This window comes from Candida albicans, chromosome 2, assembly GCF_000182965.3.
Source record: "Candida albicans SC5314 chromosome 2, complete sequence".
NCBI classification, from domain to species: Eukaryota; Fungi; Ascomycota; class Pichiomycetes; order Serinales; family Debaryomycetaceae; genus Candida; species Candida albicans.
This window is the reverse complement of record NC_032090.1, coordinates 2041344-2068409: the sequence shown is the minus strand read 5'-3', so window position 1 is coordinate 2068409 and position 27066 is coordinate 2041344. Positions and strand designations below refer to the sequence as shown.

At 31.3% G+C, this 27066-nt stretch overlaps 10 protein-coding genes across 10 annotated transcripts; 6 read left to right on the top strand and 4 right to left on the bottom strand. All coding sequences in view use genetic code 12, as the record gives it.

The window, feature by feature from the left end:
- Nucleotides 1–244: 244 nt before the first annotated feature.
- On the bottom strand, nt 245–1537 carry RAP1 (DNA-binding transcription factor; the record flags this gene model as incomplete). Its single annotated transcript, XM_709325.2, has 1 exon — nt 245–1537. The coding sequence occupies one exon, from the start codon at nt 1535–1537 to the stop codon at nt 245–247; it is 1293 nt and encodes a 430-aa protein (XP_714418.2).
- Nucleotides 1538–2527: 990 nt separating this feature from the next.
- Nucleotides 2528–3670, bottom strand: CAALFM_C210070WA (uncharacterized protein; the record flags this gene model as incomplete). The annotated part of the gene is made up of 1 exon (XM_709326.2): nt 2528–3670. The coding sequence occupies one exon, from the start codon at nt 3668–3670 to the stop codon at nt 2528–2530; it is 1143 nt and encodes a 380-aa protein (XP_714419.2).
- A 1478-nt stretch (nt 3671–5148) lies between these two features.
- On the top strand, nt 5149–6117 carry CAALFM_C210060CA (putative pantetheine-phosphate adenylyltransferase; the record flags this gene model as incomplete). The annotated part of the gene is made up of 1 exon (XM_709328.2): nt 5149–6117. One exon carries the CDS (start codon nt 5149–5151, stop codon nt 6115–6117), a length of 969 nt encoding a protein of 322 aa, XP_714421.2.
- A 153-nt stretch (nt 6118–6270) lies between these two features.
- On the bottom strand, nt 6271–10422 carry CAALFM_C210050WA (ubiquitin-specific protease; the record flags this gene model as incomplete). The annotated part of the gene is made up of 1 exon (XM_709329.2): nt 6271–10422. The coding sequence occupies one exon, from the start codon at nt 10420–10422 to the stop codon at nt 6271–6273; it is 4152 nt and encodes a 1383-aa protein (XP_714422.2).
- Nucleotides 10423–13825: 3403 nt separating this feature from the next.
- Nucleotides 13826–14962, top strand: MP65 (putative family 17 glucosidase; the record flags this gene model as incomplete). The annotated part of the gene is made up of 1 exon (XM_709331.2): nt 13826–14962. The coding sequence occupies one exon, from the start codon at nt 13826–13828 to the stop codon at nt 14960–14962; it is 1137 nt and encodes a 378-aa protein (XP_714424.2).
- A 1641-nt stretch (nt 14963–16603) lies between these two features.
- Nucleotides 16604–17842, top strand: CAALFM_C210020CA (uncharacterized protein; the record flags this gene model as incomplete). Its single annotated transcript, XM_709332.2, has 1 exon — nt 16604–17842. One exon carries the CDS (start codon nt 16604–16606, stop codon nt 17840–17842), a length of 1239 nt encoding a protein of 412 aa, XP_714425.1.
- A 367-nt stretch (nt 17843–18209) lies between these two features.
- Nucleotides 18210–18929, top strand: CAALFM_C210010CA (uncharacterized protein; the record flags this gene model as incomplete). The annotated part of the gene is made up of 1 exon (XM_709334.2): nt 18210–18929. The coding sequence occupies one exon, from the start codon at nt 18210–18212 to the stop codon at nt 18927–18929; it is 720 nt and encodes a 239-aa protein (XP_714427.2).
- A 291-nt stretch (nt 18930–19220) lies between these two features.
- CAALFM_C210000CA (uncharacterized protein) lies at nt 19221–19917 on the top strand (the record flags this gene model as incomplete). The annotated part of the gene is made up of 2 exons (XM_019475271.1): nt 19221–19228; nt 19308–19917. 2 exons carry the CDS (start codon nt 19221–19223, stop codon nt 19915–19917), a joined length of 618 nt encoding a protein of 205 aa, XP_019330816.1.
- Nucleotides 19918–21112: 1195 nt separating this feature from the next.
- On the top strand, nt 21113–25579 carry YOR1 (ATP-binding cassette transporter; the record flags this gene model as incomplete). The annotated part of the gene is made up of 1 exon (XM_709336.2): nt 21113–25579. The coding sequence occupies one exon, from the start codon at nt 21113–21115 to the stop codon at nt 25577–25579; it is 4467 nt and encodes a 1488-aa protein (XP_714429.2).
- A 293-nt stretch (nt 25580–25872) lies between these two features.
- Nucleotides 25873–26850, bottom strand: CAALFM_C209980WA (uncharacterized protein; the record flags this gene model as incomplete). The annotated part of the gene is made up of 1 exon (XM_709337.2): nt 25873–26850. The coding sequence occupies one exon, from the start codon at nt 26848–26850 to the stop codon at nt 25873–25875; it is 978 nt and encodes a 325-aa protein (XP_714430.2).
- Between the last annotated feature and the right edge of the window lie 216 nt (nt 26851–27066).

The window sequence follows — 27066 nt, the reverse complement described above, 5'->3', positions numbered from 1 at the left end:
CACATGTAAATAGTAGAAAAAACACTTTAGATACCTTTTGAATAACAAATCTAAAATTCATAACAATTCATTATGTCAATAATATTGACATGCCTACTTAATCATGATAATAATGATACTAATACATTCTATATTATAGTGGTATGAAAAAAAACATTAGCTCGTCCCCATAATTTCATTCTCCCTGATTAACCCTTTAATAATAAAGTTACTTCTTTCTCTGTAAGGTCCTTTCTTTTTTTTTTTATGGAGCAATTCTTGTTAAACATCTAGGAGCCATACCTACTTTTTCACAATTTTCATAATATTCTTTATAATCAACAAGATCAGATTTATCACGAATATATTTCCTAAATCTATCTCTCCAAGATTGTAAAGTATGATTACGATATTTTCTGTACATACCATCAAAAAATGAATATCGTAATCCTATAGAATCAATATTATTTGATGCCATATATTCTAATGCAACACAACAAAGAAGATAATCATCTTCTGGTGTGAATTTATTTTTAAGAGTCCCAGGCATTTCATCAAGTCCAATTTTAATTAAATTTCCTGCTTCATCACGAATTAATTGATCTTGATCATCAGTTTTATAAATATAATTTAATCTTGATTCTAAATGTTTTCTAAATCTTGAACGAATTGAATTCCCCGTATGACCTCTCAATGGTTCTAATAAAGCTAATTGAGCATAAAATTTTTGTGATTGTCTAAATCGAGGTTTCCTGCGAATATGTTCAAGAATAAATTCATCTTGTTCTATTGTAAATCTATGACCCAGTGATCCTCGTCTAGCATTATTAATATTGGGATTGGGAAATGCATCTATACTACGCTGTTGTTGATGAGGAGGAGGAGGAAGAGGAATCGCAGCAGGAGCAGCAACAGGAACCTCCACCATGGAGCTTGTTCCTTCTATTGTACTAAACAGTGACGATATATTACTTGACAAATCATCATTCAATTCATTGATTATTGATGTAGTATCAAATGCAGCATCTTCAGGATTATTATAAGTTCCATAAGTTCCATAATCAAATACTGAAAGTAATTGATTTTTAGCAATACAATCATCAATAAACTTTAATTTGGAAAATCCATACAAATCTTCATTATTACTTAATAAGATAACTGTAGGGAACCCTTTTTCAACTATTACACCACCATAACGGATTATTAGATCTCGATATTTATTTCGATTCGGTTCATCTTCAGGAATATAAAAAAGCATTGATTTCCCATCTTTATCAACAAATATGGGTTTAGGAGGCGAATTTTTGGGTCGATTTGGTTTGATTTGTTGCAGTTCAAAATTGAAATCATCTGATGATGATGGTGAAGACTGTTGTTGATGATGTTGCTGTTGTTGTTGACGTTGTCTTGTTGCTTCTTCTATTTGTACTCGACGATGATATTGTAATTGTTGTTGTTGATGCCCTGCAGCTTCTTCATCAGCATTTCTTGAAGCAACTTCAGATAAATCTGTTTGATATTGTCCATCATCTTCAAAAGATGAATAAGGATAATTCATACTTTATTGGTTGCAAAAAAAATACAGACGACAAAAAAGACAAAAAAAAGAATAAGTTATTGATGTTTGGATGTGTTAATAAATTATAATGATGTTTGGATGTTTAATTAATTTGTGAAGCCTGAAACCAGAGAGATAGGAGAGAAGGAAGTCAGAGAGAGAAGAGAGAGGAGAATGTTTTGATAATTAATTAAAAAAGTAGTGTAACAATGGTCAAGAAATAAAAGAAAAAGAATTGTACCCGTACACGCAAAATTCCCACCCCCCCGCCCCACACCCTCCCTCCCAGGCGAGAAGTTCAACAATATTTTTAATGAAAGTTTTTATTAAAGCAACTTCATTGTCAACATTGGCAGTAGCGATTAGTATGTCATCCATGTATATGAAGATTGGAAAGATCTCACTAATGACGAGGAATACATATGGTCGGTTTACTGCTCCAAATGGTAGTGTTGTGAATATATAATTTCCCATGGGTGTAATAATGCCTTAAACTAATAAACTATTTAACTTTTATCAACTAACAACAATGATTTATATAATCATTCAACTCTATTTAGCTTTTCTTCGGTAATTTTTAATTACATTATAATTACCTGAGATTATTCATTATAGTAGTATTCATTATACCCAAATATATATATTAGATTTATTATTATTGTTACACCAATAACTGATATTTTGAATTTGTAAGATGGTAACGGGGACAGTAGTGGAACCAAATCAAAGGTGTTGACGAGTCACAATTACCATCATCTGTGTCAATTGTCTGTTTTTTAGCACTCATTCTGTTGGCCAATTCTATTCTTGTCTCTACTTTCAACTATAAAACTCTAGAGGTAAATCAGCTACAGTGTTATTCTTACAAGCTTGTTTATTTGTCAACAATATTTGAATATTTATTTGAAATCAATACGATAAATAGATAAATAATACTATGAATGAAGTGTAAAACTAGCCACCTTTGAGGTATTTTTGGTTGTTGTTAGCTCATTTTTTAGATCTCTGACCATAAGCTTTTGTAGCATAATCACCATCAATAATAATAACATCTTGAGGTCTGTAACTATAAGTCTTGTTGAAATATTCAGTCAAGATTTGTTTGACACCATTAGCATATCTAGCTTGAGCATCTAAAGAAGTACCAGATACATGAACTGTCATGGCATTACCATAATCTTTACCATATGGATTATGCATAGTTCTCCATGGCATATCTTTAGGTGCTGGTTGAACTGGCCAAACATCACCACCATAAGCAATATGACCAGAATTAACAGCATCAGCAATAGCTTGTGGATCAGTAAGTGCACCTCTAGCAGTGTTGATAGCATAAGACCCTTTTTTCATCTTGGAAATCAAATCTTTATTGAATAACCCTTTAGAACTTTCATATAATGGACAATTAATAGTAACAACATCAGCTTGAGAAACCAAATCTTCCAATTTTTCAACTCTCTCAACAATATTATCAACACCATTGAAAAGTTTAGAAGCAACATTTAATTTGTTAATTGTTTCTTCAGGTAATGGTTGATAATCATAATACAACAATTTCTTAGGATTAAAGGCAACTAATCTTTCTAAAATTCTGTAACCAATTCTACCARCACCAATAGTGGCAAAAACTTTAYCTTCCATATCAAATTCATCTTTGGCAACAGCAGCAATATCCCAAGTACCTTTAGTAGTGGCTTGAGCATGACCTTCAWTATAATTTCTAAGTAAAATCAACATGGTCATGATTGCATGTTCAGCAACAGATTGAACATTGGACCCAGTGACTTCCAAAACAGCAATACCTCTTTCATTAAGAGCGTCTAAATCATAATGATCAGATCCAACCCCAGCAGTAATACAAAGTTTCAATTCGGGAGCTTTGGCAATTCTTTCTTTGGTGACATAAGCTGGGAAAAACGGAGTAGTGATAATGATTTCTGTATCTTGTAAATTTTCATCAAAATCAGAATTAGAAGATGGTTCTTTATCAGCAGTGGTGATTAATTCATAACCATGTTCTTCAACAAGTTTACGAATACCCAATTCATTTTCAACCGTACCTAATAATCTGGATTCTTCATTAGCATGTTTACCACCAGAATAAAGAGCCATTAATACCTTTGGTTTACTCATTTTTGCTTGTTTGTTTGTCAAAGTTGTTATTATAGTTGTTGGTTTGTTAATTCAATGAAGTTATATCAATTGATTAGTGTATGAGAGAATATAAATCCAAAAACATGGAGCAATTCTCTGGATATTTATAAACATTTTATTTCTAGCTCTGTTGTCCAATGTAAATTTTATTCAACTCAAATACAACTTCACTTCATAGTATTAATTAATGGCTCAAGAAGAATTGTTCATTCGATAGAAATCTATGAACGTAATTAAAGGGAACATCTTTAATTTTAAATGTCTCGGAATTGCAAAATCTTTAGCTTTCCTGTTGCTGGTCCTGTTTTGTGTTTTGTGTAGTGGTGGAGGTAAATTGTTGTTCCAGTCGCCGTAGCAAAGCAACCCAAATTAAAGCGAGGGATTTTACAATGGGAATTAGAAATAGAGCGGATAATCAGAGTGAGTAATACACCCACAAATGTTGAGAGGTTTTCATTATTTGGATTTGCTAAATGGTATAAAGTTCCGGTGATATACAAACAAGAAAATACTATACCAAGAAGTATGGGTTTGGTAATTTTCCCATGGCAGGTTTATTTGGTGGGAAGTGGAAAATATAGAGTCTTTCTGATTAGCCAATCATATTAAGTCGAGTGAGACTTTATTTATTATGGTAGTTTCTATAATACTTTGTATCTCTTATTGTGTTAAGTTTAACTACTAGTGTCGTGACTGATTAGTGTTCAAACTACATAGTAAAGAGGAGGGAAGTACTCTAATTTGATAGATTCTGATAACTTTTAAGGAATATGTTATCGATTACAAAGACAAAGACCATGGCACGTGTTATTGTGATAAGCAATTGGTAAGAAGAGCACGACGACGACTCCAGTTGAATATTTAAAAAAAATATGAACAAAGGGGAAAACCACAACTCTTGCCAATGCTTTTTTTTAAAAGATTTGATGGGAAACATTCTTTAGGGCCAATGAGAAATGTTTCTAATGGACCGAAGTTCTTATTTTAGTTTCTGTAACTAAGTACCGGGTTATTAATTCGTCTAGTGTTTCTAAGATTAATGATCGTTCTCTGGATAGAGTGGCATACATATATGATACACATATATGATTACTAACATTTACCAATCAGAGTTTTCTCTGATGAATTGAATTGATTAGGAATTTTGGGTGAGTTTCAACTTTAGTGTTGTATGGAAATTCACCTTAAATTATAGTTTACATAAATATACAATCGAATTATTTATTATATATGCAAACTGTTTAATATTTGTAATTGAATTAATTCATTTGATCTCTAAGAAGATGAACAGGCCTTGAATGGGAGGGGTTGGTTCGACTTCCACGRAAATGTGGATGAAAAAACTTGAGTCCTCAAAAAGGTTCTCTCGTAAAAGGCCAGAGAGAGAAAAAACCACCAAACCCCCACCACCAACCTAACCTTTTCCTTCCATCCATTCCTCTTTCCTTACTTTGCAAATGTTGAATCCAGTTATATTCATTAAAGATCCTATAAAATACGATTATTCACAATTCATTATATCTTTACTCCCGAAATTCATTAATTGTAATCGTATTGATTTAGTTATACTTTGTCAAATCACCGAATCAAATCAATTGAATGAAATTTTATGTTTTTATTATCAATTAATTCGTAATCATAAGAATAATGGAGATACTGATGGAGATACCGACAGTTTACCTATGTTTGATTATCGATTTGAAATTAATATATTATTTAATTTATCAACAAAAAAATTGAATCAATTATGTTTAAATAATTGGAATCATGGATATATTGCGGAAGGTGATAATGATAACAGTACTAACTTGTCATCTTTGCCATTGTCAATAACACAAATATCAAACATTGAAATTCCAACAATCCAATCAAGAGCAAATAGTAGTAGTGCTTATAATGATGAGGATGATAAAATTACTACTAGTCGGCAATATCAACAATTTAAAACTACTGCTGTAGGTGGAACATTTGATCATTTACATGATGGTCATAAAATTTTATTATCAATGGCAATTTTTTTAACTTCAAATAAATTAATTATTGGTATAACTGGTTCTAATTTATTAATTAATAAAAAATTTAAATCTCAATTACAAACTTTTAATCAAAGACAAAATTTAGTTATTCAATTCATAAATTTATTATTATTGAGTGAAACCAGTGTTATTTTTTTTGAAATTTATGAAATTAATGATGTTTGTGGTCCAACTGGTTATATTAATGATATTGATAATTTAATAATATCTCAAGAAACTAAATCTGGTGGTGAATTTGTTAACAAATTTCGTAAAGATCATGGATTTAAATTATTAGATATTACAATAATTAAAGTGATTGGTGGGAATGTTGAAGAAAATTCATGGAAAGGTAAATTAAGTTCAACTGATATTAGAGAACAAGAATATAATCGATTATTAAATCAATAATAATAAAAATAATAAAAAGAAAATATAAATCGTGTATATATATTGTATATATAACTTGTAGTAGTAGTAGTAGTAGTACGAACTAAATAAACAACATTGATAAGCAAGCGAATGTATGTGTATCTTCAATGTTGATTCTTCTTTTTCTCTCCTTTATTTGATGGAAATCCCTTTTTCAAATAATGCTTGACGTTTAGGATTTCTATCAACATTATCAATAGCCAAACTATACAGTTTAATGGCAACTTCATCAAACAATACCAATGAATCATCTTCCAAATATTTGATTCTATTATTATTATCAGCTAATGCAAGTCTAACTTTATCAAATGCTTGTTTTCCTAATCTTAATTTTTTCCTTAATCGTTCTTTCGTATCATTTAACGTTTCAGCCGGGAAAACTATAAAAATAAATGGAATTCCATGATGATAATTATTATTTTTATGAAAATGAAATGCTGGTAAAAGATTTAATTTTTTACTCCATCTAATACTTTCTAAATATTCTTCATGAATTGATTCTTCCAATTTTGTTTCATCAATTTCTTTATCAGTAAATCTTTTATACATATCATGATCACATAATACTTCAACTTCAGCTGGGAAAATCCCACAAAATAAATCAACATCATCAGAAATTGTACTTAATGCCCTATCAAATTTAAGCATCTCATGAAATTTATGATTTCGTCCTGACCAAACAAATAAATGAGGTAAATCCGATTCCGATACATTAACCTTGTGTAAAACTTTAGTAATAACATCACCTATAGTTCCACGTTTAGGAACTAAAACTTCAAATACTTGATATTGTAATAATGTCGTTAACCAATGGATTTTAATGGCTTTCAAATTCTCATAATCTTTTAATGGAATATTAAGTATTTCATATTCAATTTCAACAATTTGATTGACTGATACCGTCTTGGGGAATAATTGAGATAAATGATGACTTGTCTTTAATGGGAATCGTTGACCTTGAGCAGTTAATATAAATATTTTTAAATATAAAGGATCACAATTTAATTTAACAGCAATATCTCTTGCTAAATCTTGATAACTATAATTTGTCGAAATCCAAAAATCAAAACTTTTACTCAAATTTTTAGCCAATTGAATTTCATCATTTGTAGCTTTATTATCTTTTTCAGTATCTTTTCCATTTCCCTTACCACCATAACCAGTGCCATTGTTAGTTTCACCTCCTTTATTTTCTTCATCTTCATCTTCATCGTCTTCATGAGCTATGAAATCAGAATCTTCTTCATCAATTTCTGCCTTAAATGGTCTGACATTAACATGCAATCTAGTTAACAAAAATTTATAATAGTCTTTCAAATCTTTAAATTTACCATTTTTATTGATTTCACCTGGATTGACAATTTGAACAGTAATGATATCACCACTATTCAATTCATGTTTTTCAAAAGTTAATTTAGAATCAATCTTTTCAACTTTTGATTGTGATAATTCTTCATACAATTCTAAAGTGATATTTTTGTTAAATCCAAGTAATTCACGGATTGGGTCTATAATTGAATCAATCTTATCTTCTTTGGCCACAGTAATATGTGATAATCCTCTAATTTCTTGTGATACAGGATCAAAATATTTGATAACTATAGTAACATAATTAGAATACTCTTCGGTATTTTTAAATTCAATATTCGGATGAATATCAGTACCAACAGCATCAATTTTACTAAACACTTGTTCAAATGTAAAATCTTTAGGTTCAATGTAACCATTATCCTTATTTTTCACCAATTGAACAACATTCTTAATGTCTTTATTCAATTCCTCAACATAAAAAACCATTTCATCATATTTTCGATTAAATATTTTCGAATAAACATTACTTATCGTTGATTTTTGAAATTCTTCACCAATGGGAGCATCCAATCTATTGGTATGGTTATTTCTATGACAAACGGCAACTAATCTAAATAATTTCTCATTAGTACATTTAATTGTTTTGCCCACTGCTTCAACCAATTGAGTAAATGTACTATCTTTTCTTACTTTCAACGATATAGGGTCACATGCACTACCACTCAAGGATTCATCATAAAATTTATTATTCGTTGGATCCAAGGCAAGATCAAATCCAAGATTGGCATTGAATGTGGATGAAGTTATCAATTTGGCAGTTGTATAATACAAGGCTTCTTGTCTTGCCTTTTCCAATTTTTCACGTTCCTCAATTTCAAATTGAATTTGTTTGGGGATATGTTCAGGAATGGCAGAATTGACAATGTTATCATCACTTGGTAAAATTTTGTCTAATTCAGATTCACGATAATAAACCAACATATATGCCGACGTTACTCTTCTCACCATATGTTCTTGTTGTTCAGCTCTTGTCATTTGTTGTGATTGTTCTTGTGTCAAATCAGTAGCACCAAAATTCTCTTGGAAAACTTGAGTTTTATTAACTTTCCAAACTTTATCGTCATCGAATCTTAACCAAGTATCATCATTAGCATTTGGTTTGATCATGGCATAATAATGACCATTGGAAATACTACCTTGATGCACCAACACACCATGCAATTTATAATTCCAATTTTGGTTTTTCACATCTTCTGGTAAATCTTCATCAAGGTATGGTTTCAAATCAATTTTATCGGGGAATTCATAAAAATCATCAATTTTAACTAAATCATCAACCATAAAATCATATTCGAAACGTTTCAATTGTAAATGCAATACTGGTGGGAATGATTCAAATACAACCCCCTTTTTGGCATCTTGATACCCATGTTCTTCACCTGCTTGGTATTTATTTTCACCTTCCAACATTTCAATTTCAATATAATTTTGAAATGATTGTTTGAGAGTTTGGAAACCTTTAACATTCAATTGAATGTCCCAAAAATCTTCCACCCGTGACGATTCATAGGGAACATTTACACATTTAATATAAGATTTCATTTTCCCCACAAATATATCGTTTAATGCACCTTCAATTTTCGACCCTTTCATAGCAGTTTCTAATTTATCCATCAAAATACGATTCAATTCTTGTACATCATGTTGGGTGAATGCATCTGACGAGTCCCAACCAAATGATTTTGTCAATTCTAACGTCCCCACCGGATCATTTGAATTGGTCAACAAATAGAAAATTCTTTGTAATGACAAAGGTACTCCTGCAGATTTCAGATCGGTGGGGATTTCGTACACTAATTTTCTAAATAATTTAGTTGTGAAATAACTTTGTAATAATGAATTCAAATAACATGTAGCTCCTTGATTATTTAAACCAACGTATCCAGTATTTGCCTTAGAATCATAATCTAAAAATGAATGCCATAATACCCCGGTAGAAGAATCATCTATAACTCGAACAAACCCAGTGATATTTAATTTATTATTTTCCAAAATGGCATACATTGACGATTGATTTCTTGGATTATTGACTTGTTCTAATTGTCTCAATTCTATTAATGAACTAAACCCCCAATCAGTTTCATTTTTAGTAAATCGATGATGACTTTGATTTGGTAAATGAGCATCTGGGTGAGCTGGATTCCAAATATCCAATCCAAATTGAGCACAAACATACCAATTTTCATCTAATGGTTTATCATTTTCATCAACTGGTGGATGAGGTTCCATATATATTGATAGATTATTATTTTGTGAGTTACCACGAGGAAATAATAAAATATTCCATTCAAATCCCCCACATTTAAATTTTGGTGATCGGACTTTTTCTTCCTTTAAAAGTTGTGCCCAATCCTTTATTTCCCAAACATAATAGGTTTCTTCTTTTGTGGGATAGTCTTCAATGGGTTTCATTAGTTTGGCTGCAAGAGCGTTAAAATCATTAGCTAGTGGGAAATTACGAGTAAACTTTTTTGGAGCAACGACATTGCTATTAGGTTCTGAATTAATTATTTGTATTTCATCGTCATCATCATCATCATCATCGTCGTCGTCGTCGTCGTCTTCCTCGTCGTCACCATCATCAACCACATTATCGTCATCATCTTCAATGGTGATATTGTTGTGGTGGTTGTGATTGTTATTGTTGTGGTTGTCAACATCATAGTCGTCATCACCTGTCATATCAATCACTTCAGGACTGGCTACACCATGGTTTTCAAATCCATTTTCATTTATAATTTGATTGGTTTCAACATCTATTTCCATTAATTGGGGTTGTTGTTCTTGTTGTTGCGTAGGATCAATCGCATCTTCAGTCAATTGTTTTTTGGAATCCGGTAACTCCTCAACATTTATTGATGGATCCACCGAACTAGTATTATTATCACTATTGTTATTATTATTTGTTATCATATTGTTGAAACTTCTTTTAGACCCAGAATCAATTGAGTTCGAGTTCTGATTATCGTGTTTGCCGTTCACTTTTCTTGGTTTTTATCTTTGACTATCTTTCACAAAATTGGATTCGCAAAGGTGAAATTAAATTATAATATCAAGGGTGATGTTAATGATTCTTCTTTCTTGTATTAAAAAAAAAGAAATTGTTGGATCAAAATATTAAAATGCTAACAAAAAAAGGGGGGCTTGTAGTGGTGTTGTGTTAACTTACTTTGATAACAGGGTGAGTTAAAAGTGAATACAAAAAAAAAAACGTAATCTAATGTTCAAAAATTCAATCACAATTGGTTTGATTTGATTTGATTATTGATATATCAATTGAAATGATTGATTAATCTTGATAAGTAGATATTTGGTTTGAAAGAAAGAAAAAATAGAAACCTATAGAAATTTAATTAACAGTATACAGAAACAAAGAAAGGAAAAAAATAGAATCAGTTGGCGGAGGAGGGTGCGTGTGTGTGTGCGCAAAAATGAATGGCAATTTAATTAATTTCATGCCCCAAGTAACACACTACCATTTATTGAATGCTAATCAAACAACTTGTTAATATTCGCTATCACGTTCATAGTATTGCTACTATGTGACCATCCTCTAAATTGATTGCCAATCATCTCTATGCTCACTACTATTCATAGCCTCAATCATTGCTGGAGACAAAAATTAAACACGAGTGAATGACTTTTTATGTGTGGAGCAACTATATTGATTATGTAATATTTAGTTTTTTGGGGTCATAGTACACGCAATTTATATTTCTACTTTATGATTTCAATTGTCCACTACCCCCAAGGCATGCTAGGAATTAATTCAATCAAATAAGTAAGAACTTATTTGTTATAGGGAATGTGGTAGTAAATGACTTTTGAGAATGGCCGTACATCGAATAGCACATAAAAGTCTTTGGTATGGTATCATTCTATGTTCAATTGATTTTGGGTCGATTTTTTTGCAAAATATGATTGAAACTGTATACAAAGAAGGATAATCAATCTCAAGTTATCAAACAGGTTACTATTGGGCTATTATATAAAAGAAATGATAAGTACAAATAAGATCAACTAAAGGACGGCAAATTATTATCTGGAAGAAGAATTTGCAACCATATAAAAGAAGAAGTTTAAATTTGTAGTGACAATTTTTCTTTTGCAAGGTCTGATAAATTACACCCCCCAATAAAGCAGATCAATTGTATCTTATTAGGAGATACGGATTTACATGGAGAGTTTATAAATCATGCTAGATTATTCATTTAGATACTTTTTCGGATTTAACAAGTGAGTAATTTAACCTAATTGGCAATCGAGGATATATCGGTTGCATTTATCTAATACGACCAAACCGATAAGAAGAGGAAATTTGTTGAAGAAATAGAATCTACTTTCATCTCATCTCTTGAAAAATCGAATATCGGGCATTAATAAATAAGTGAGTGGTTTTCAATTCAGTTTTGTGCATGTTCTCTTTGCATTTAGTTTAACATTGGATACATGCATTTAATTTGAAATTTTGAAAGAGTTTTCTTAGTATGATGATAATGATGGTAGAAAGGAATCCGAAAATTCCGTTGATTTTTAAATGCACACACACACACCACCACCAACACCAAAGCATGAGATGATACATATCTATTGAGACACACCTGTTGCTGATTTGTTTTATCTTTTGTTGTAATGTGTTGTCGTATCCATTTTTGGGTTTAAAAAAGGGGGAATAGATAGATAGATAGATAGAGATCAACTTAACACACACACAAACGCACTTATTGTTGTCGTCATTTGGGGATCTCATACAAATAATACAAAAAAAGCGTTTCAAAATTTCAAACATCACTACTCATCTCATAATTTCACCCCTTTTAATATTATTTTCTTTAATTTAGACAAAAACAATTTAGTGTAAGAAACAATTTTTCAAAAACCCTTAGTAAAGTCTAGTTTAAGTTTAATTAGTAATGAAATGATGGGCCGATATTATGAAAAAGGTTAAAATCAAAAAACAAAACTGAAAAATTTTGTTGAATAAGAGAAGAGGCAAGTTAAGATCATACATGAGAAAACAGGCGATAGCAGTAGTGGTCGTGGTAGCAGGCGAGAAAGAAATAGGAGTAGCAGTAGTAGTAGCAGCTGTTTGTAGGAAGTGTAAATGTGCAGCAGGCAAAACACTCGAAGGAGACAGGAGGAGCTAAGAAAAAAAAAAAAACAATTTACACGAACATTTTTAATTGTTACGCCTTACAATTATTCGTTACAGTTTATTTATGTGTTCATTAGGAATTGGAAAGTTATCACGAATCGCCCACATACCAGAATCAAGACACCCCATATGATATGACAATAAGGTCTGGGCCTAAAACCATATATTTTGCACTAGGTCTGCAAAAAATAATGTATGTGAATGAAAAAAAAAAAATTGATAAGGAGAATGAACAATGAAAAATTTTTCTTTGTAAAATAATGACTGTCGAGGACCTTTGATGCCGAATTAAATTAATTGCATCAACTACTTAACCATAAAAAAGAATCTAGAATTGTCTTTTTTTCCTATTATATGTAGAATTGTAATAGATTTAGATAATGCAGCAACAACAACCTATCACTAAACCAGAAAGAAGGAGACAGAAGGAAATACATAATAAAGTTAATATATCTAAGAAGACAAAGTAGGCAAAATGTAAATAACTAAATCTGTAAGGTATAGGAGATATAGTTTGGAATAACTTATGATGTGTGTGTGTATAAATGTCAATTTTGTGTTGTGTTTTAACTGCAATAGTATTAGTGCGAAATTCGTCTAATTTATAAACAATAGTAGTACAAGAAAAAAAAAGTGTAGACTAAGTGCGTGTAATAATGTTCAAAATTATTGGTTTTAGATTTCTCTTTTGGGTTTAATTTCTCAACCAATTAGATTAACGTATTACGATTTTGTGTAACAACAAAAAAAGAAATTGTACACTACTCTCTCCCTTTGCGGGCGAGTTTCGTTTTGTTTTGTTTATTGTTTGTTTGAAGTGAGAGATAAAAAATTTTTGCCTCTTTCTGTTCCTTTTGCCGCAACTACACGAAACATTCTTTTCTGTCTCTCTCTCTCTGTCGTTTCCCCTTCCGATTATTCACGTTATTTATTTTTCTGCTGTTTCTGCTGTTGTTGTTGATTTTCATACAAAACTACAACCATTTTTCCCACTTGTTGATATTTTTTTTTTTATACAACTTCTTGTTACGTTTTTCTTTTTTATATTTCCTTTTAAAAATCAACTAAAACCAAAGTTATATTCTATCAGTCTTTCCTTACAATCCTTTAGAAGTAACTTTATTCGTTCTTTTTTATATAAACATAATACCCAACTTAATAATGTTATTCAAGTCTTTCGTTACTTTTACTGTCTTAGCCAATGCTTTGGCTGCTCCATTAGCTCATCAACATCATCAACATAAAGAAGAAAAAAGAGCTGTTCATGTTGTTACCACCACCAATGTTGTTGTTGTCACTATTGGTAATGGTGATCAAACTACCACTTTTGCTGCTCCATCTGTAGCTGCTGAATCTAGTGTTAGTGTTTCTGTCAACACTGAACCACCTCAAAATCATCCAACTACTACTCAAGATGTTGCTTCTGCTTCTACTTATCCATCTTCCACTGATGGTTCTGCCGCTTCTTCTTCTGCTGCCGCTTCTTCGTCTTCTCAAGCTGGTTCTGAACCTTCTGGTGGTGTTGGATCTGGTGGTGCTAAAGGTATTACTTATTCTCCATACAGTGACAATGGTGGATGTAAATCAGAATCTCAAATTGCCAGTGAAATTGCTCAATTATCTGGATTTGATGTTATTCGTTTATACGGGGTTGATTGTAGTCAAGTTGAAGCTGTTTTAAAAGCTAAAACTTCATCTCAAAAAATTTTCGCTGGTATTTTCGATGTTTCTAGTATTACATCTGGTATTGAAAGTTTAGCTGAAGCCGTTAAAAGTTGCGGTAGTTGGGATGATATTTACACTGTCTCTATTGGTAATGAATTGGTTAATGCTGGTTCTGCCACTCCAAGTCAAATTAAAGCTTATGTTGAAGAAGGTAGAAAAGCTTTAAAAGCTGCTGGTTACACTGGTCCAGTTGTTTCTGTTGATACTTTTATTGCTGTTATTAACAACCCAGATTTATGTGATTACTCTGATTACATGGCTGTTAATGCTCATGCTTTCTTTGATGGTCACGTTGTTGCTGAAAACTCTGGTGCTTGGGTCTTGCAACAAATCCAAAGAGTTTGGACTGCTTGTGGTGGTAAAAAGAATGTTTTAATTACTGAAACTGGTTGGCCATCTAGAGGTGATTCTAATGGTGTCGCCGTTCCATCTAAGAGTAACCAACAAGCTGCTATCAGTTCTATTAAATCTTCTTGTGGTGCCTCTGCTATATTATTCACTGCTTTCAATGACCTTTGGAAGGCCGATGGTCCATACAATGCTGAAAAATACTGGGGTATTTACTCTAACTAAGCACATTAATTGGCTTTAGTTTTATTTTTCATTATATATCCGTTGAATCCTTTTTTATTTTTTTAAAATAACAATTACAAACAGTTTTCCTTTCCTTTCCTTTCTCTTCATTTTTTATATATACTAGCTCTATTTCTTTAGTGTTTTTTTAGTTTTATTTTTATCTACAATTTTTTTTAACAACATTAAAATATATAAATGTGATACCTACTACCTACTTTGTTATTAAGCGAGAGTTGACTCAATAATATATTTTTGAAGAAAGAGTTAGAAGTCATCGAAGAAGAAGAAGAAGAAGGAAGGCCAACCAAMCYTTTCTTTCTTTGTTTTTAGTGAAAATTTCATGTTTACATTTTTCTTTCTTTTTTCATTTTGTATGATATATTTTTTTGCAATTTTTACAATGTAATTGCCCATTATTATTACGCAAAGAAAGAAAGAAACTTACCAATTTAGCTCATTACATATGTAAATACATATATGTGAAGTCATTGTTTTGATTTTGATCTAAATTAGTACTTATGCTATACATATAGCAATTATAAGAAAAAAAAAGAAAGAAAGTTTGATTGTTCTCTCGTTTTTTAGACGTGTGTGGTAATGGTAGTGATATAGATAGTTACTAGTTGTGAAAGACCAAGAAAATTCTATAATGTAAGATAAAGTCTAAGTATTAGATCAAAATCTAAACTATTATCAACAAAGCTAGATAAGCAAGATTATAGGTAACATACAATGCATACATACTTACAGCTACTGAGATATATCTTGAACTGTCCCGGTGTTTGGTGTTTTGATTGTCTTTGAATGATACAAACTGAGCAAAAATTGATGTAAATTCTTAGTTTGCCTCAACATATGCCACACGCTTGTTCTTCTACACCAAAAAAGTTGATATCTTGATATAATTTAGTTGCAGTAGTTGGGGAGATTGTGGTATCAAAAGATTACGTTTCTAGGTTTTCTTTCCACGCTTCCCCCCGCTCCTCCTTTCCTTTCTTCCTTTCTGATTAGAAATGTGTCAATTCTGTCAAACCTTATCAGATCAATAGTATTTTTATGATAGTAATTCATTTATTATTATACAAGCCTGTTTTTCTCTATTACTTTCTCCCAAATTCTAACATTCAATTAGTAAATTGTGATGATACAAAGGATAGTAATTGAACTAATCTCCGACTCCCTATCCAATGTCAGTTTATTTATGATGATAGTCAATACAGTTTTCTATTGTATTTCATATTTGGTCATTTACACCTTTTATTGTCAACGTTAATTGTTATTGTCTTTCTTTTAATTCAAATAGCAATTATATATATATAGATAGCACTCTCAAAGACATTCATGAACAATGCAAAATAAGGTTTCGCGGTTTTTTTTTGCAATTTCACCTTCATTGATTGATAGAATATATGTACAGTATTACCAATTTCATGTTCAACAAAGGTGATTTTAGCAAATATATTGTCGACAAAAAGGTTTCTTTAGTTTAGAATATATATAAAGACGATAATCCAAGATGATATTCGCCAGAAAGTATTTCATTGTAAGTGGAATACAGCCTTAGCAGCTGCGATTCTGTCTATCATTCACACTCCTTTTATACAATTCTTTGTTAAGCATAAAATAAAATAAAATAAAATGCAACAATTCCTTCGTTTTATATTATTACTACTTTCATTAATATCATATACCACTTTTGCATTAACAATATCAACAACAAAATTTCTCAAACGTGGATCCCTCCCCTCTTCTTCTTCATTTGATCCCCATGATGCATTTGAAGCTGCGATTAATTCCACATGGTCAATATTTTGGAATGACACTAACCAAGGATTTTCCCAATCTGATCCATCATGTCCAAATTCACAAACTTCAACCCCTTTTCAATATTCAGTAGTTTGGAGTGTTGCTGTTGCCGGTATGGCAATTGTTCAATCGGGTGACATTTCCAAAACCAACCAGATCATTACTTCATTATATAAATATCAAAATTCTCAAGGTTGGTTTTCTGCTACTCCTGGAGGTGGAGAAAGTTTTGTTGATGATAATTGTCAAGTATTATGGGTTTTCATTGAAGCTTATGAATTAACTAATAATACAAAATATTTAACTACTGCTAATAAATTAATGGAATTGATTCAAGGACAATGGTCAGATAAAGTTGGTGGAGTTAAATGGCAAGTTGATGGAGATTATATTGCATCGATTTCTACCGTTGAAGCAGCATTATGTGCGGTTCAATTATATGAACAGAATAAAGACGACTCTTTATTGTCATTTGCTAAGAAATGTCTTTCATGGTTAGATGATAATTTATTAGATAAACTGGATGGATTTTATTATGATGGATTGAATGTTAATAATAAAACCAATATTGATAAAGGGAAATTAACTTATACTGTTGGAGTAGCAATTTCAACTTATTCTTATCTTTACAAGTACACCAATGATGAACAATATGTTTTGATAGCTACTGCCAAAGCTAATGAAACAATTAAATCAACGACATTTATGAGAAGTAATGGATATTGGAATAATGATTTAAAATATTTACATTTATTATTTGTTGGAATTGTTGATTTAATAATCATCATGGGCGATGAAAAACTGGACTTTAGTAATGATATAATGAAACAAGGTGAATTCATTTATAAATATGATCAATTATCTGAAATTGGAAATTATCTTGATTTTACTGGTGTTAAACAATTATATGATCAATATGTTAAACAAAGTGGGGATAATTCAAGTATAAATTATCAATTTAATGGTGATGATTATTGTGATGGGAGCAATGATTCAGGACAAATTAAACGTTCATTAATGGAAAATGCTTCAGCAGCACAAATATTTTATCAATTAAACCGACTTGAATAAAGTAAAATAAATCAATTAATTGTTATTGAAAAAAAGTTTATAGAGTGATCATAATCATAATAGACAAATCAATGTTGTAGAGTGATTTGTAAGGGGGGACAATACGATGATATATAATATATCATTTGTTACTCGTGAAACCATTTTTTTGCAGCCGATACCGAAATCTTTTGCGGCGTCGACACGACCAACTTGTCGATTGTGACAAGTCGACGACACACGCCAAAAAAATTTTAGGAATGTGTAACAAAATTTCGGGTGGGTTATGCTTTCTTTTTTTTTTTTCAAGGATCGGTGAAAAATTTCCCAAACCCACTTCCACCACCACAGTCAATACATACACACTACACATACACATTTAGATACAATGAAATTATCCACCATTTTTACTGCATTTGCAGCTACAATTGCCACTGTAGCTGGTTACGAAACTACTGGCTCAAAACAAACCGTTGATATTCTTATTGATTATATCATCAAGGAAACACCAGAATTATCTCAAAACGACGTGGCCAATTGGGAAAATGGCGACACTGTGACACTTCAATATGTTGTTAACAATAATGAAGAATCAGAAATCACTGTTGTCGGTGTAACTGGTCAATTCAAAAACCCCATAAATAATGAAATTGTCACTAATTTGACTACAGGGAAAGTTGGTCCTATTGCTGTTCCACCGGGTGAAGCGATTAAATTTGATCAAAAAATTAATGTTGATTTAATCCCAGCAAATTATGAATTGATTCCTCATGTTTTCATTGCTCAAGATAGTTTGATTAAAGTCATTCCATGCCGTGGTCAATTGGCTACTATTGTTGACGCTGCTGTTTCATTTTTCGATCCAAGATTGATCTTTTTGGAATTGGTATTGTTGATTACTTTTGCTGGTTTGATATATGTTGGTTATGAAATTTGGGGTAAACAATATTTCAAAGGTGTTGCTCCAGTTAAAGCTAAGAAAGTATCTGCTGCTAAAGCTTCAAGTCCTGTTGCAACTGGCCCCTCTACTACTTCTGCTACTGGATACGATACTAACTGGATTCCAGAATCTCATTTGAAACAAAAGAAAACCAAGAAGGTTAACTAAGAGATGGTATTTGTTGATGATGTTCATGTGTATATATAACGTAGTGTAATTAATCTAAGAGTACATATAGTGACTGGTATTTGATTCCTATGATTTGTAAAAGAAAGGCTGTAGTGGTTATAATCAATGGGTTTGCATTATATTAAGTTTGTCCCAACTTGACGTGAATCTCCATACAAACCCCTAAAATACGCCTCATTTTATTTAATATAGTAACCAAAGTTTTCTGATTGCAAAAAAAAAAAAATATAAAAGACCACCAACCACCACTAATCAATTCCTTAACCAATAATGTCACAGTATGTCTTTTTTCACCATATAGCAAACTAAATTTATCGCCCTTTTTTTCTAACAATAACAACATAAAAGGAAACCTAGTGATGTCCGTAAACGGATACGTTCTGAATACAAATTTGTCAATGCATTTACTCCTTTTTTATTGAATCAACAACTGTACGACCAAGACGAACACCGGCGGCTATTTTCTCAATTGCCTAAATTACCTCCACAATTAGGACAAAGTATTCTTGAATTCATTGATAATGCCCCTGTGTCAATAACAACAATAACGACACCCACAATAGAAATATGTCAACTGAGAAACGATCTTGGAGAAAATATACCTGTAAAACCTAAATCTTCGGCCCGTAAAAAACCTAGTTTGAAACAGGCACATTTCAAAATTTTATCTCGTCGTTGTTGTCGCCCCCACAAAAATAGTAACACCACCAGCGCCACCACCACCAACAACAACAACGACGATGAAGAGGACAATTATCAAATTAGAAGTTCATCATCTATACCAGGTGATGATACTGAAGAAATTCAAGTTCAATTAGTGTATAATAAATCCAATACTCCAAAATATCTTGGTCAATTCATTAATGTATATCTGGATAATCGATTAAAACGTCAATGTAAATCATGTCCTGCCATGTATACTGATTTGAAAGGATTTAATCGACATTATGAAAGCAAACATTTATAAAACATAAAAAGAGAGAGAGATAAAGATAACCTATTTGATTATTCTATAATTGGAAATCAATTCCATTCGGTAAATTCAAAAAATGGAGTGGCTAAATTTTAGTTCTATTTTGTTATATTTTTTTTTTTTTTTCGAGCCTTGCCATTATTTGGCATTTCAAAGTGGCAAAAAAATAATTTGATGATGATATGAATTGATACATTATTGATGATTGCTATATTTATCTTTTAGACTATTTTTAAATTGGGTGGCAAAATATATATGAAGTACTAGTGTAATTTTATTAATAAGCAATTAGTGCCTCGTGTAAAGATAAGCCCTATCAAAAGAAAGGGAAAGAATTTATTTAAGGTTGAATATGAGTTCGGATAAAACGCAATTTCCTAACATCCGAAAATAAGTGGTATCGGAACTTTTTAAACGAAAATGTTAGGAAAGACGGGAATATATTCTATACATTATTTGTACGTTTTAGGTAATCCACACGAACTTACGGACTTACCAGCAGAAATCTGTAAGCCCGTGCCTCTCTCTCTTCTCCCCTCTCTCTCAACTAAGAACTAACAAAGTTCCATCGGCAACAGTAATAATAATCACAATCAATTTTTAAGAATTATAGTTGTAATTCTTTATTTGCCACCAGAATAATCCCGACACATTCCGACATTATATACAACCATCTACTATCTATAACTGGTTTTACTGTTTTACTGTTTGTTGTTGTTTATGTATTTTGGCGGGAGTCATGACTAATCGATTATGTTTCATTTGCTTGCCCATTTTATTTTTTTTTTTCAGCCTCTTTTTGACAACACTCTTAAAAAACGGCACACGGAGATATTAATTTTGGGTGATATTACACGCATACAGACCACACATACATACACACCAAGAAAAGTTTAGACAGCAAAATCGATAACTGCGAAGATGATGAACTCATTCCACCTTGTGAAAAAAAAAAAATTATTATTATTATTATTATTATAATAACGTAATTTATAGTACGTATATATATATATATAGCTGATAGTTTTACCACCACTCTTATTTCAGATTTTCTTTCCTTTCCTTTCCTTTCCTTTCCTTTTCTTAGATTGTTATATATATATATTCTTTTTCCATTATTTTTCACTCTTCTCAAACCACAGAAGCTTATTCTTCTTAATTTTTTTTTTTTTGCTAAATTGTTCACATTATGGCACCCCCACCTAATTCAGATGCTCTTGAAAATCAAGAGTTACTTCAACGACAGAAACGATTATTAAGTTTCATGCTATCGAAAAAAGTCCCACCTGTGCCTACTCAAGATGAAAGGAAACCATATCCAGCAAGTTCTGCTAATATATTTTCCCGAATGTTTTTCTGGTGGTTATCACCAGTGATGAAATCGGGTTATAAACGAACTTTGCAACCCGATGATTTGTTTTATTTAACTGACGATATTAAAGTACAACATATGGCTGATGCATTTTATGGGTATATGAGCAATGATATAGCGAAAGCTAGACAACAACATATACTGGAAAAATGTAAAGAAAGAGGTGAAACTTTAGAAAATTCATCAGTTGATCCTGAGACTGATTTACAAGATTTTAAATTATCTAAATTTCTTACAGTATGGGCTTTAGCGAAAACTTTCAAATGGCAATATACTTGGGCATGTATTTGTTTAACATTGAGTAATGTTGGTCAAACTACATTACCATTATTATCGAAAAAATTAATTGAATACGTTGAATTAAAAGCTCTTGGTCATGAAACTGGTATTGGTAAAGGTTTAGGTTATTCATTTGGTACAGCAATAATTGTGTTTGTTATTGGGGTATTTATTAATCATTTCTTTTATAGATCAATGATTACTGGTGCTCAAGCCAAAGCGGTATTAACTAAAGCACTTTTAGATAAATCATTTAAATTAAATGCCGAGGCAAGACATAAATATCCATTAGGTAAAATAACTTCAATGTTAGGAACAGATTTATCTAGAATTGATTTTGCCCTTGGGTTCCAACCTTTTTTAATAGTATTCCCGGTACCGATTGGAATTGCTATTGCTATTTTAATTATTAATATTGGTCCAGCTTCATTAGTTGGGGTCGGGATTTTATTTGTTTTTATGATTGCCATTGCCTTTTCCACTGGGAAATTATTTGCCTATAGGAAAAAAGCCAATTTTTATACTGATTCAAGAGTTAATTATATTAAAGAAGCTTTGACGAATTTAAAAGTGATCAAATTTTATTCTTGGGAACCACCATATCATGAAAATATTTCTAATGTTCGTAAAAAAGAAATGAAAATTATTTATCGAATGCAAGTATTAAGAAATGTTGTCACATCATTTGCCATGTCATTAACATTGTTTGCTTCAATGACAGCATTTTTAGTACTTTATGCCATTAGAACTCATAATCGAGATCCAGCATCGATTTTTTCATCACTTTCATTATATAATACTTTGACTCAACAAGTTTTCCTTTTACCAATGGCTTTAGCAAGTGGTGCTGATGCATTTATGGGTATTTCTCGTGTTGGTGAATTCATGTCTCAAGGTGAAATACGCGAAGGAGAAAATTCTATTGAAGCAACTCCAGAAATGAAACAATTAATGGAACAAGATGATTTAGCTATAGAAGTAGATCATGCTGATTTTGAATGGGAAACTTTTGCTGATGAAGAAGATCCAGATAAGAAAAAAGATGTTGATGGTGATGGTGATGGTGATGATGAAGACAAGAACACTGCTGATGTAATTACTTCAACTCATGAAGTTACTAGTGAAAAATCGTATGCTAAAGAAAATGGAAGTTCAACTATTGCTAGTAATAGTGAAGAGAAGGAAAAAGAAAAAGCACAATCCAAAGACTTGGAAGAAGAAGTCACTTTCAAAGGATTAAAAGACATTAACATTAAAGTGAAAAAAGGTGAATTTATTGTTATCACTGGATTAATTGGTTCTGGTAAATCATCATTTTTGAATGCTCTTTCTGGATTTATGAAACGTACTAATGGTACAGTTAGTGTTAATGGATCGTTATTACTTTGTGGATATCCATGGGTACAAAATAATACTGTTAAAGAAAATATTGTTTTCGGATCAGAATGGAATGAAGAAAAATATAATAAAGTAATATATGCTTGTTCATTGGAAGCCGATTTAGAAATTTTACCAGCAGGTGATAGAACAGAAATTGGGGAACGTGGTATTACTTTATCTGGAGGTCAAAAGGCCAGAATCAATTTAGCTCGTGCCGTGTATGCTGATAAAGAAATCATTTTATTGGATGATGTCTTGAGTGCTGTTGATGCTCGTGTTGGGAAACATATTATGAATAATTGTATTTTAGATTTATTAAAAGATAAAACTAGAATCTTGGCCACTCATCAATTATCATTAATTGGTTCTGCTGATAGAGTTATTTTCTTGAATCCTAATGGTACTATTGATGTTGGGAAATTTGAAGAATTACAAGCAACTAATGAAAGTTTTAGTAAATTAATGGCTTACAATAGTGAATCAAAGAAAGAAAACGACGAAGACGAAGACAAAGACAATGATGAACCACAAGATGGAATTGAACAAGAAGAAGATCCAATGGAAGATGAACTTGAAGAAGAAAGGAAAATGATTCAAAGACAAATCACTCAAAGAACTCAACCAGAAGATAAAGAGGTAGAAGATGAAGAAGGACGTCATCGTGAATTCAATGTTGATAACACTGCTGATGGTACATTAATTGAAGCAGAAGATCGTGCAGTTAATGCCATTAGTTTGAGTGTTTATAAAGAATACATTGTTTTAGGATCAGGAAGATTTTCTCCTTGGATTGTTGTTCCTGTTTTATTAACTTTTATTATTTTGGCGACATTTTGTCAAATATTCACTAATACTTGGTTATCTTTCTGGACCGGTCATAAATTTGATCAACCAGATAAAGTTTATATTGGGGTTTATATCATGTTTGCATTTTTATCATTTATAATTTTGACATTGGAATTTATTGTTTTGGTTTATATCACCAATACCGCAGCTGTGATGTTGAATGTTATGGCTGTGAAAAAAGTTTTACATGCCCCTATGTCATTTATGGATACTACCCCTATGGGGAGAATTTTGAATCGTTTCACTAAGGATACTGATGTTTTAGATAATGAAATTGGTGATCAATTGAGGTTTTTCTTATTTGTATTGGCTAATATTATTGGGGTATTGATATTATGTATTATTTATCTTCCTTGGTTTGCTATTGCCATACCGTTTTTAGGGTTTTTATTTGTTAGTATTGCCAATTATTATCAAGCTTCAGCAAGAGAAATTAAACGTTTGGAAGCCATTCAAAGATCATTAGTTTATAATAATTTTGATGAAACTTTGAGTGGGATGATTACTATTAAAGCATATCATGCAACCGAAAGATTTGCCTTGAAAAATAATTATTTGATCGATAGAATGAATGAAGCTTATTATATCACAATTGCTAATCAACGTTGGTTAGCCATTCATATGGATTTTGTGGCTGCACTTTTCGCATTATTAATTGCCTTACTTTGTGTTAATCGAGTTTTCAATATTAGTGCTTCATCAGTTGGGTTAATTGTATCATATGTTTTCCAAATTGCTGGTCAATTATCCATGCTTATTAGAACTTTCACTCAAGTGGAAAATGAAATGAATTCTGCCGAAAGATTACATACTTATGCACAAAATTTACCTAAAGAAGCTCCTTATGTCATTACCGAAAATACTCCACCACCAAATTGGCCCCACAGGGGAGCTATTGAATTTGATAATGCTTCATTAGCTTATAGACCAGGATTACCATTAGTTTTGAAAAATTTGAATTTTAAAATTAATCCAATGGAAAAAATTGGTATTTGTGGAAGAACCGGTGCTGGTAAATCATCAATTATGACAGCATTATATCGATTATCAGAATTAGAACTGGGGAAAATTATTATTGATGATATTGATATTTCAACTTTGGGTTTAAAAGATCTTCGATCAAAATTATCAATTATTCCTCAAGATCCAGTATTATTCCGAGGTTCAATTCGGAAAAACTTGGATCCATTCAATGAACATTCCGATGATAAACTTTGGGATGCATTAAGACGTACTGGATTAATTGAAGAATCAAGATTAGATATCGTTAAGAAACAAATCAAACCAACCATTGAACACAAGAACCAGGACACCAAGAAAAAAAACAAGAAAGACAACAAGAAAGATAATGGCAATGGTGATAGTGGTAGTGGTGATGTCAGTTCAACATTACATAAATTCCATTTAGATCAAACTGTTGAAGAAGAAGGATCAAATTTTTCCCTTGGTGAACGTCAATTAATTGCCTTTGCAAGAGCATTAGTTCGTGATTCACGAATTTTAATTCTTGATGAAGCTACATCATCAGTTGATTATGAAACTGATTCTAAAATTCAACACACAATTATTAAAGAATTTAAAGATTGTACAATTTTATGTATTGCTCATAGATTGAAAACTATTATTAATTATGATAGAATTTTGGTATTAGATAAAGGTGAAATTAAAGAATTTGATACTCCTTGGAATTTATTCAATACTGAAAATAGTATTTTTCAACAAATGTGTCATCGTTCAAATATAACTGAACAAGATTTCCAAGAAGCTACTGGGTTTTAAGATTGGTTAAGTGGTGACAATTGTTGTTATTGTATTGTATTTATTATAATGTATGTATAAGTTAATTTATTTAATAGAGGTACCATGATTTTTTTTTTTTTTTTTTRAAAAAAAAAACAACAAAATTTCCTATTTACATTGTTTGTTTGATATCCAGTTTCAAAAAAAAATCCATCCCTTCACAAGATATTCAAATTTTACCCTATAATAATAAACTAAACCTAATAAAATTATACATAAAAAATGAAAACAATTTTAGTGGGGGGGGAGAAAAAGAAAAACTCTCATTCAACTTAAATACCGCCAAAATGACCACCCAGTGATCCGCCAAATGGATTACCCAGTGGACCACCAAATGGTCCTTCCGAAGAACTTCCACCAAATGGATCATCAAATCTAGCACCAGGTGGAGCTCTCGAATTAGGGCCTTGTCCTTGTTGATGTTGACCGAAAATAGGATGATCTGAAGTAGGATACATTCCTTGATGTTGACCTTGAGAATTTTGTAAAGGATCTATAAATGGTGTTAAAGTAGGATGTTGAGGAATCCCTGGTGGATTTAAATCATCTGATCCAATTGATGGTATTACATTGTTATTGTTATTATTGTTATTTCTCCCCAATTGATTAGTTAATGGTTGTGGTGGTGGTGGATTTTTAATTTCGTATTCATCGTCAAAATCAGGCATATCCAGAGGTCTTTTCGTAGTAGAAACAGATGATCCTGTAAATATCGAATTATCTGGATGTGCAGCTGCTGGTGGTTGCGGTTGTGGTTGTGTTGCTGTTGCTGTTGTTGCAACTGGATTGTATGGTAATTCCGGAGTTGGAGATCTAATACTTTCCGAATCAGTGTGTTCTTCAATTATTGGACCTTTAGGTGTATTACTAAATATAGAACTAACTTTTTCATCATCAACGATTAATCTAAATTTTGTTTTAAATTTATCAATTAAATCTTGAGGGATTTTTGAAGCATCAATAGGGAATTTAACGGTATAATCGCTATCAGTAATAAACCATTCCCAATTAATTAAAGCATTATCTAATCTACCAACAATATTTAATAAATTGACTAATGATTGAGTTTCAGAAATTTCTGTAAAACTTAATATCAATAATTGTTCTTCACCTTTAAACAATTTCACTTGTTTAAGTTTAGTGTCATCAGTGAATTGAACTTGTTTAAACCCTTCAGATGTAGGATATATCTCATTTATATATTGAGATACCAAATAAAAAGTCAATTGGAAATAATTGTTAATAGTCATATTGTATGATACCAGAATTTGATGGAATGATGATAAACAGTTAAGAGTATATAAAGAAAACGTGATGTCGATGATAGGTTTTTATTATTGATTGATTAATTGCTTAAATTTTACTTATCCGTCTCTCCCTCCCACCCCTTTTTTTTTTCCATATTTGCCCCTTCGTATATAATTGAGATTATAGAGTGTGTCATTCTTTTTATCACACAAACACGA